Here is a 10981-nt window from a genome sequence, read left to right on the forward strand (position 1 = left end):
GGTGGGTTGATGTTGGCTAGCCACCAGGTGCCCACCAAGTTGGTCTATTGCTTCCCCTCCTCAACTGGACAGTAGGAGAGAAAATACAATAAGAGGATCATTGGTCAAGATAAGACAGGGAGATAACTCCACAGTTACTGTCACGGGCAAAACAGACACAATTTGGGGAAGTTTAAATTAATGTATTGCTAATCAATAGTCAGAGTAGGACAATGAGAAATAAGAATAAATCTTAAAATACCTTCCCCTGACCCCTCTACTATCACTAGATCAGTATATTCTGAGCCTTGAATATATCCAAGGATGAAGAATGTGTTAACTTGCTGGGCCTGTATTCCAGCCCACCTTAATGAAAGGGGAGGAATATCCTGATCTCTGATTGGAATTTCCTGTGGTGTAGTGAGTACCAGGTGCCTCTCAACTATCAGTGTGCACCCCTCTGAGAAAAGCCTGGCTCTATTCTCTGTACCTTTCTGTTACGTCATTAAAGATAGCTTGTTCTTCTGAAGCTGAGCAAACCCAATTGTCTTCCTGTCTCTTAACTGTGTTGTTTGCCTTCCACTGGACTTGCTCTGGTATGTCAGGATATTGTCCTGAGTAGCCCAGACCTGGATACAGGACTTCAGGCTTGGTCTGACAGGTGCCAAATCAAGAGGAACTGTCACCTGCTTTGGCCTCCTGGTTGCTGTCTTACTGCTACAGCCCAGGATGTGGTTGGCCACCTCTGCCATAAGGGCACAGTGCATCGTGTTGTCCACCTGTTGTCAGCTCCTGTTGTCCACCAAGACTCCCAGCTGCTTTTCTGCAGAACTCCTCTTTCTTCAGTTGTCCCCCAGCCTGTCCTATTGTGTGGGGTTCTCTCATCTGGAGAAAGCTATCCATAGCTGTCAGCCTGGTGTTCAGCTGGTTCTGTACACATTCTGTGGCCCAATACTCAGTATTGGGATACTGTGTGGGAATGGGTCAAAAGCCTTTCTAAAGTCAAGATGTGAACAGTGTCCATTGCTCTTGCCGTGTCTGCAGAGCTGGCTACTTCTTCCTCAAAGATAATTAATAGACTTTAAACATGTGCTTTTGGTATAAAGAGCACTGCTTGAGATAATTTATGAACAAATACCTTCCCTGTGGGCATATACTGCTGGAAGCATGGTAGAATAAGATTTAGTGGCATCTTAAAAATGGGTATAATTTACTGTAGTAATGTAACAGTCATTTAATGACTCCTTATTTCTATTGACAGTGGCCAGAATCGTCTGCTGAAGAGCAATAGAAGGTGATAATATACCTCTTATTCCTAGGATCTAGCACCTAGTTTTGCTGGGAGCCTATGCTACTTTCCTTTGCTTGATATAATGAGAAATAAATCTAGCAGCCTTTATCGGTAACAGTACACACATACTTTTAAAAAATACTTAAAAGTTTAACTTGCATTCATAGAGATTATGTATATATTTTCCAGTGACAGGAAAACAGCCTTCCTGGAAGGATGTGTCCTAGTGTGTGAGGTACCTGATTTGCAATGGTTGGAAGAGTATTATGTATTCCAGTGTTCATCCAAAGATCTCTTGTTATTTACAGATACACTGATGCTTCCTTACCTTTCTGGCACATGATAGCACGCTAAATTTTTTAGAAATGCAGTAAAGAGTTCCCTTCTGAGAACTTTAATTTTTTTTAGTTCTTTTTGAATCTGAAAACCTTTTTGCCTCTGAAGTTGTGCTATAGCTGTTACTAGACATCAGAGAAATGTAGAAAATGTTCTTACACTTTCAAAGAGGATGAAGTTTAGAATGATTGCTTCATGGCAGTTCTACTTGCGGAACCAATTGTTCAAATGAGAGAGCCTCTTTTTTGCTATGTAAAGGCAGCTAAAATACTGTCCTATTCCTTCTGCAATTGTTTTTTGAGTGTAATTTTTTTCATTATTTTTCTAGTAAAACTCCTTTTTGAGCAATTACTCCTCCTATTTTTGCTCTCTTGCTCTTTCACTGGTTTAGAAGTTGTGGGACAAAATCAAATGCCCGGGTTCCTAAATTCTCACAGCTTTTACTCCTCTGTATTCATCCGTCAGGTGGATATATCTTTGGCTTGAGATCAGCAGTAAAAAACCACTTGTGTACACAAAACAAGCTCTTGAAGCTGTACAGTATTCATAGTTCTACTATGCAAAGTATATCAATTTCTGCAGATTTAAGTTTTGAAACTGTCTTGGAGATACTGCTACTTGCTCAGCAAACTGAGAGTCTTGTAGCTTGATCACTTTTTGTAGTTGTCAGTAAAGAACTTCCCTAGTTCGGGCCTTTGCTTTGGCAGAAGGACATGGTCACATGTTCAGCTTTGCATCTCAGTCTGACCTTTTTTAGCAGAAGATTTAGATGATCTTTGCTTCTTGCAGGAGACTTTGGTTCCCTGTTAAGAGTATCTGCAATGTTGTCTGCATTAGCAGGAAAATGTGAAGCTAGCTCCATAGTTGGTGGAAAAAGTTGCAGTGTAATTGTTTTAAACATCAAATGTGCAGCTTTCAAGGGCTGGAAAGACAGGATGGTGATAACATGCTTAATGATTTGTAACATATTGATTAGACTAGAATAAAGCCTCTCGATAACTTCTGCTATTCCTCCATGGATGATGTCTGGTATTGCTCCTTGGCCTTTCTCCTCCAAAAGAGAATATATACTGTTTGGAATGTTTTATTTGCTGAAGTGGTTAAGAAAACTGAGACTAACTGCAGTCCTAACCATAAGATGAGACTATCTGGTCACCGAATAGTGGAAGAAATGCATCAGTTACTCTACTAGGTAACGAAAACTGTACTGTATTGGAAAATGGACACCAAACTGACTTTCTGCTCTAAAATTTCCCACCTTTCCCTATTGGAAGTGAGACTTAAGCACTGGGGAAGGGCAGGAAAAAACTGGGTTTTTTTCAAACATTTATGCTAAATATTTAACATCATTGTTTAAACTGTTAAAGGCTGTTAGATTTTGAGCAGAAAAAGCACACGCAGCAGCCATTTACAGAAGACTTGAAGAAAATAAGTGACATTGAGGACCTTTTAATGTCTTCCTGACTTTGAGAAAATACTAGCAAAGCACCTGCATTTTTTCTCATGGTGATTCTCTAAATGGCCATCTTGCTTTCTGCATAACTCATTTATACTGAATCTAATGGAAAAATATCAGCAGCTTTTGTTTGAAGTGTGAGTGATCAGTCTTTGATGCACTTGAAGCAGGATGGAATCTGCAAAAGGTGATGGTTTCCCCTGAAATTATGCTTTAATTCTTGGCATTGCTTTTTTTTTTTTTTTTCCCCATGCTTTCACTTGTTACCTTTTTCTCTGGTAAGTAAACTACAGCTTCCTCTATGTTAACAAAAATCAAAAGCATTTGATGTGGCACACCTGCACAATATACAATTACCCCCTTTGTGTTATTCTTGCAAACAGTTTAGAAGCTTAACTGTCTTCTGATCAGTACTGGCAAATTTATATGTGAAGTTAAAGTAGACAGCGTTTTTATCAGTGATTTCTTGTAGACTTCTGTTACTGGAATAAAACAAACTTAGTCGTAAAGATGAACCAGAGATTCTAGTATACTTATGTATGACAGCTAAATACCACTCAACTTTTGATTCCCATGTGACTTTATTTTAATGAAGGGATCAGACAAAAGGGACATTTTCTAACCCTTTATGAAATGGTATTTGAGAACAATTCTAGAAGACTTGAAATCAGTGTTAAATGAATCAGAAAGGAAACAAGCTAAACTTCAATGTATTAATGGACAATTAAGAAGCAATTAGCTTTACTGAATTGTAGCTGAAAGGAGAGTTGGAGAGAACTTTTTGTGTGTGGTTACTCTTCTAAGGCTAAGGTATGATGGACTGCAGAGGATGAGGATTTGAAAGTGACTTCTCACGTGTGTTTGAGTTGTACTTCTAATTTTTTTTGTCAATGAAATTAAACTGTAAACTACATGGATTTCTAAGAAGTTGAAATTCTTTACAACTGATTGCCTTTAGAATAATAACCAGCCATGATTCCCTGGATACTGAGGTTTGATATTCACTGTAATTTGCAAATAGCCTTCATTTTGTTTAATGGTTAAATGGCTAGGAATTATTTTTGAGGGCATAACTGAGGTAAAATAAAATGTTTGAAAACCTTATTAGTTCAAAGTATTATTTTATGCAACTGAGTGCACATTAGAGTATTCTCCAGAGTGAAATGTATCTTCATTTATTTTGCTATTTCTTCCTGAGAATGCTTTTGAAAAGTATGATTACAAAATCTAAGCCTTTCTTGATCTAGGATAGATTCTTAAATTTTATAATGACTCTTGGAGTTGCTGTGTGCTTCTCAGCAGAATGTATTGTGATACAATTTTCCTTTCTGTAGTCTTTGATAGAGTTAAAATACTAAACAAAATCCCTACCCTTCAATATCTGTTTGGTGGTCGTTTGGTTTTTTTTTTGGTTTTTTTTTTTTTTTGGAGGAGGAGAGTTGTGATGCATTAAACTCTGGAAGTCTCACTTCATCTCTTTTTAACATAAAATCCATTCTTGGGTTTTGTATCATCTTCAGTTGTGTATTTTGAAGTAAAATTATAATAATTTTATTCCTTTCATTCTTCATTGGGTGACACTTTTTGTAAGGATTTCAGTCATTGCTTATACAATCCATACATGTGCTGAAAAACCTACCTTTAACATAACTGTTGTTATTTTCCCATTCGGTGATGCTTAAATTCTACTGAAAATTAGGTCTTTTGGCATTGAATGTCAGCAGTGTATTCTATGTATCTGCTGTAGCTGACCTACAAGACTTGTTAGAAATCTTATATGGAAAACCAGAAACCTAAGTTCTTTCTGCATAGTACAGGCATTCATTCAAACCACATGCCACATATCTGCTTTTTTTGCCTCCTATTTCCTTTGTCAGCTGCCTCTGAACTTGTTTGTTAGTATCTCATGTTTTTTTTTTTTTTTCTGGCTGTCATCTCGCTCAGTTCTTGTGCATGCATACTGCTAGAGGTATTAAGGAGCTGAACTAATGTGTCATTTCAATAGCTTATGTATGTTTATTGCACCCTAATTGACTCAAGAAAACTTGTTTGAGTATGCACATCTGTAACTGCATCCAAATCTTGAATGGTTCATTTCTTCTTAGAAGTGGTCCATCCTCTCCAAAGAGGACACCTGTTAATGCAAAATCCTCAACAAAAACCACAGGCACCAGAGATCGTTTTACTGGTGAATCATACACAGTGTTGGGTAAGGAAAACTTTACTTCTGTTACAGGTGTAGTGCTGTAGAAGAGCAAATTACATAGAATTTCAGGGGAAAAACTGTGATTGTTCAAGGCTATGTACCTGATGATGTCCTATAGAGAGGTAGTTTTGCCTATATAACACTAGAATTTCATCCTACAGCAAGTGCCTTCAAGTATTTTGAAGCACTTTATTACAAGGCTCTTAGTGACTGACATTCACTGCTGTTAAATGTGAATTGATGTTAAAAGTATCTTGTTTCAGTAAGTAAAAACTGTCTCATTATGTTTGTATGATACTTTCTTGTGCATCAGGTTTTTTTGTTGTTTTTTTTTTTGTTTGTTTTTGTTCCTTGTAGGTCAGATTTTTGTATTCCTAAGCCTTCACCTTAAAATAAAACAGAGAACACATCACTGGTCCCTATAGGGAAGCAAGCATTGTAAGGTACACTTAATTATAGTGACTAAATGTTTTGTTTTGTTTTTTCTTTTTGTAGGAGACAACACTATTGAGAGTGGACAGCATTACTGGGAGGTGAGAGCCCAGAAGGACTGCAAATCCTACAGCATCGGAGTAGCATACGAAAGCCTGGGGAAATTTGACCAGCTGGGAAAGACTAAATCGAGTTGGTGCATCCATGTTAACAACTGGCTGCAAACCACATTTTCAGCAAAACATAATAATAAAGCCAAGACTCTAGATAAACCTGTTCCAGACAGACTAGGAATATACTGCGACTTTGATGGAGGTAAACTGAGATTTGGCTAAAAACTTACTTAGTGCTCAGTGTCAAGCTGAAAGCAATATAAGGCTAAAGTAATATACTGCTTCCAGATTGATATAGTCTCTTGTGAAAATAAGGCCCAGAGCTGTTTGTGTAATAGTGCTTGTAATATCAAATGACTTGGGTTCATCTATGTGACAGAGCTACTAACTGAGAATTTTTCAGTTACATGGACTGTATTTAGTGTGTTCTGGAAACTTTTCCCTGCAAAAAAGTCAATTTTACAAAAAGTTACATAGCAATAGCATTCAAACATGTATTTCAGCTTGTTTTCTGCCTCTTCTAGGTCAGCTCGCATTTTGTAATGCAAGCTCAAAGAAGCGGTTACACACCTTCAGAACAAAGTTTACCCAACCATTATTTCCAGCCTTCATGGTCAGTATCTATAAAATTTTGTTCAGTTTCTAGCACTGAACTCAGTTTCCTGAAGACATAATTATTTTTTCAAGAAGGAAACTCGGGAGCACTGTTTTTGACTGACTAATAATTATTCAAAATGTTTAACTGTTTTCTTTTTTTTTATTTCATGTGGTGTTTATAATAGCACTCTGATAAGAAAACCCTGTGCCTGGATGTCCTAGCTATGTAAATAAAAGTAATTAAATTTTTGTAGGGTAAATTAATAGCACATTCTGGTAGGTGATGAACCTGCTACAATAACTGAAGTGATGCAGATAGGAGCCCAAGATGCTGTGAGCTGTCAGAGCAGGTGTCATGAGACAGAACACCACCAGATGCTTCCCTCTGAGTTACAAGATTCTAGCTTTCAGATCTTTAAAAGGTCAGTGAGATTTTCTTGCCAGTCATGTCAGTGGTCTGTTTAACTTTTTTCTGGCTCTAAGCTAATTGATGAAAACTTGCTGCAATTCTAAAGACTCAAACCTTGCAAAAAATGCACAGGACAAGGATTAGTTACTGCATATTTGTTTTCCTTTAATGATTTAAGTAATTTAACTAAATTTGGAGGCCTCAGCTGTGTTAAGGTGCGATCAAGTGCATCATACTTTTCCTAGACCTATACCCTGCTTGCAATCTTAGGAATCTGGAGGAGGCTAGCATGCTAGTTCATATTGACAACTCAGCTGCCTAGGCACTGATCTCTAGCTCTTGTAATTCAGCCCATAGAAAACACAGCATGGTAATTTTAAAGTGTGATTAGGTTAGTTAATAAAGTTCTTCTTCTTTCGGGCACGGAAAAGGAATGGAAGGGTATAACTTGCCCAGGCAGCCTTACATCTAGCATTTCCAAACACCTGAGTTTTCACTTTTCAGACATAATTCCTTTCACAATTTCTACTACTGGCTAGATGTACTGACAATAGGAGGCTAGGTTTTCAATAGCTATTTATTTGGAGGTGACTAAGCAAGTTGCCTTACTGATCAGAACTGTAAGGATATGTCTGTTACTCATCTGTCTAGCTCTTGAGTGAATGTATTGCTAAGGCTGACTGATTCAAGTCAGTTCCAAAGGCATCCAAGGAAACGTTTGCTTATCACACTTCTGCCTTTCAGTGTGCATCTTATACAGCCCTGAGTACGTAGTGACAGCAGTCTTACAGACACTACTTGTGTTAGCCTGAACAGTTAAATAAAAATGACAAACTACTTAATTACAGCTATCAAATGTATTTATAAACATGGAGATACATTATTTTATGTAACTCAGTTGTAGAATAGAGGTCACTGGCATCTGTGCCCCTGAAGCTTCTCAGAACTTAATTTTTTTTGTACAGTGACTACGCATTGCTTTCAGACACTAGAGCAGAGTGAGCATATTGCTCTTCATTGTTATTCTACGTACTTGCTGCTAGCACGCTGGTCTTCAAATAAGTTTTCCTGTTAGGAGCAAGTCTTTTAGTATTAGATCATGGACTTGGTTATACACTTAGAGTCATAAAGCATAGTATGTGAAGCATCTTAGACTTTATGGTCCTAAACATTAGCTTCTGTATGATCAAAAAGATTTTACAGAGTGTTGTGACTAGAGAGCAAGATAGAAGACAAAAGCAGCTGTGAGAAGTTTTGTGTTAGTTCTGTTGTGGGATGGGAGAAGAGAGATGTAGATGCTTCATAATGTTTAGAATTTTTTTTTTTTTCCCCCTCCCTTAGATCTGGTGTGGTGGGCTTACAGTGAGTACTGGACTACAGGTGCCAACTGCTATGATAACGCTCCAGAAGAGTGAAAATGGATTGAGTGGTTCAACAAGCAGCCTAAACAGTATTGCCTAGTAATGTCTATTAAACACTTCTGTTGCTGAATGGTTCTGTGTAGCTGCTACTCACAGAAGCTTGTGAGCATTGGACTAAACTGAGTTTGCTACCTACTGCTGTTTTAAGGCCTGAGTACTTAAGTACTTACTTTGATAATGCAAATGTTTGGGGCTAAAGTGTTAGGAACCTACTGTGAATCCAGACAGAAATGTCAGACAGAAAACTGATTGTTTGCCTATTTGAAAAATAAGTGGGGATATCAAGAGCTGTAACTATGTACTTTTCTAATACTGTATTTTAAGCATTTTGTTATGGACTTGAATGTTAATTTTATGACTATTATTCTTCTATGAAGAATGTAACAAATAGCATTTTCTTAGCTCTCCTAACATGAATTACTTTACTATAGCTTTTATTGTTACCAGGCTTCCCATAAGAACTTATGTCAGACATGCATTTCAAAAGACTATCCATTTGCTAGCCTAGCTTGGAAAAATATCACTGCAGTATTGTTTCAAAATAATATTATAAGAAGTCGTAGGCCTGATATGAAGAAACAATAAGAGCAATCTGTGATATTTTTTCTGTTACAAAATCCTCTGATTTCCCATTAGTAACTCATTTAAATACCATATACTTAAGAGTTTGACTCCTGTTTATCACAAATTACAGAAAATGTAAAAATTCAAGGGTATTTAAAAACATTCTTATATCCTCAGTGAAGATGCATTATGATAGCCAGCCATTGAGCTAGGAAGTATTTCAGTTAAGCAGTTCAGAACCAAAAATCCAGAACTTCTTAAAAAACAACAGCATGGTATTGCTGTCTCAGAAGCTCTTAATTTTGGGTCATCTCTTGGCTTTCCAATTTTGTGATATTATTCTAATTGGATTCTGATGATCAGCAATTTGCATTGTTCCATCGGATGCAAATGACAAGTAGAATCATTGTTGGCAGTTAACAAAGCTGCAATGCAGTCAAGGCTGGGAACAAGGGTGTGAGAGCTTCAGTTTAACTGCATCTCCCCAGAGAAGATTGGGGGTGGGGGGTCTACTCCTATCTTGTAGCTTTTTCTCAAGCCAACTTCAAGGCTGGCTAAGGCTTCTCAAACAGCTGTGTCAGTATCAAGGCTGGCTTTGAGCAGAAGTGGCACTAAATCCCTCATGATAGGGCAGTACCCTCTGAGGTCAGGCACACATTTTTGCTACCTGCTTTTGACTAGCCTAGTGAGGATTCCTGGAACTTAGTGAGTAACCAGAGAAGTCTAAAAATTGCATGATTTCTTTATCCAGCAGAAATGTAGCTTATATATCTAGCATCTTACTTTTAACTTGCTAGCTTCTACCATATGCCATGTATATGTGGCTATGAGACTGGCTTTCAGAGGATCATATTCTAGAGGATCTCTTTATAGGCTCCAAACTTACACCTTCCCCTTTTTTAAGGGGAAGAAAAAATGGAAAGTGAGCAAATGCTTTGCTGGCTAACATACAATCTGCTTTTGGATGTACAGTTTATATGTTTTTGTTCACAAATGAAGTGAAATGTTGAGACTGCCTGTTCCATCATCTCAGCTCTTAGTTGAAAGCTTAATAAAAATAGTCAAATGATTGGTATTAGTGGGAGAGCTAAAAAAAAATTGTGTTGTTAGTGGGAGAGCTAAAAAAAAATCATGTTATATTCTTTGTGGAAAATCTCAACTTTTCAGTGAGTACTACTTGTGTATTATAGACTGCTTAAATCTGGTTTCTTCCCTCTGATGAAGTCCAGGAGCCTAGAAATAATTTTCAGATACAGACCTGAATCAACTGATTCCTAACTGACACTTTTTTCCTAGTATCACCTGAGAACTGTTTCAAGTTCATGCTGATAGGATCCATCAGGACTTGGCTCCTTTCCTTTGGGGCCAAAGTACTTTTTCTTCTGTGTATCTTGTAGTCTGTGAAAACATGACCATCTAATAATGTTAAATCTTGTTAGCATCAATGGGTCCTTTGTGTGTATCAAGATCTCTCAAGAGAAGGAGAAATTCTTTGAAACAACTGATAATAAGCTATGATGTTCAGTGGAAAACTTAAATTAAGAAAATTTAAATACATGCTCTAGCAAGTTTTGTTTCTCTTGAGAAATCATTAAGTTGACAGGATCGTTGGATCTTTACTGTTCACTTAATATCTGGAAATTGAGCATCTCTAAATATTTGCATTGTCAACAATGTTAGCTGTAATCTCTTTTGCAGAGAGAAGTGCAAGACCATTCCCTGATTAACTGTACCTTCCTCGGCCAGTTTAGTGTTTTGAAACAAAGCTACTGGAGAGTCACGTGGTTCTTAGATGAACCCAGTAGATCATGCGTGAAACAGGCTCAGACAAGTGTTGTTATCCAAATGGTCTGTGTAGTAATCTTAAACTTTTCTTCCTCACTTTTTTTTTTCCCCTTCTTACTGCACTGAACACACGACTGGCAGTTCAGGGGCTCAGCTGGTATGAATTCAGCAGTACATGAGGGAGTGAGACTTGCACGCTTGGACCCTGGTGGTCTTTAGAGGAGGGTTAAAGTTACGAATCCCCTTTCCTCCTACCACTCCTTCTCCCCTCATACTGCAGTTTCATGCTCAGACAGACGGAGGGGCCTAGCCGGTGCCCTCTGTCTCGGCGGTACCCCAGTCTGGTACGGATCACAGGTTCTGGCCGTGACTCACGTTTTGGTAGACCGTTG

General features: G+C 37.8%; 1 protein-coding gene across 3 annotated transcripts in view; it reads left to right on the top strand.

The window, feature by feature from the left end:
- Window positions 1–8376, top strand: part of FSD1L (fibronectin type III and SPRY domain containing 1 like) — a 33693-nt gene extending 25317 nt beyond the window's left edge. For 2 of the 3 annotated variants that reach the window (XM_086770196.1, XM_086770198.1), the window contains exons 10-14: window positions 1241–1273; window positions 5168–5271; window positions 5764–6015; window positions 6338–6426; window positions 8161–8376. In XM_086770196.1, the coding sequence (XP_086626322.1) occupies window positions 1241–1273; window positions 5168–5271; window positions 5764–6015; window positions 6338–6426; window positions 8161–8280 (598 nt within the window). In that variant the 3' untranslated portion in view covers window positions 8281–8376. The remainder of the gene's footprint in view (window positions 1–1240; window positions 1274–5167; window positions 5272–5763; window positions 6016–6337; window positions 6427–8160) is intronic. The other variant, XM_086770197.1, reaches the window with a different exon arrangement.
- Window positions 8377–10981: the final 2605 nt, after the last annotated feature.

Source organism: Chlamydotis macqueenii, chromosome Z (assembly GCF_036417535.1).
Source record: "Chlamydotis macqueenii isolate bChlMac1 chromosome Z, bChlMac1.mat, whole genome shotgun sequence".
NCBI classification, from domain to species: domain Eukaryota; kingdom Metazoa; phylum Chordata; class Aves; order Otidiformes; family Otididae; genus Chlamydotis; species Chlamydotis macqueenii.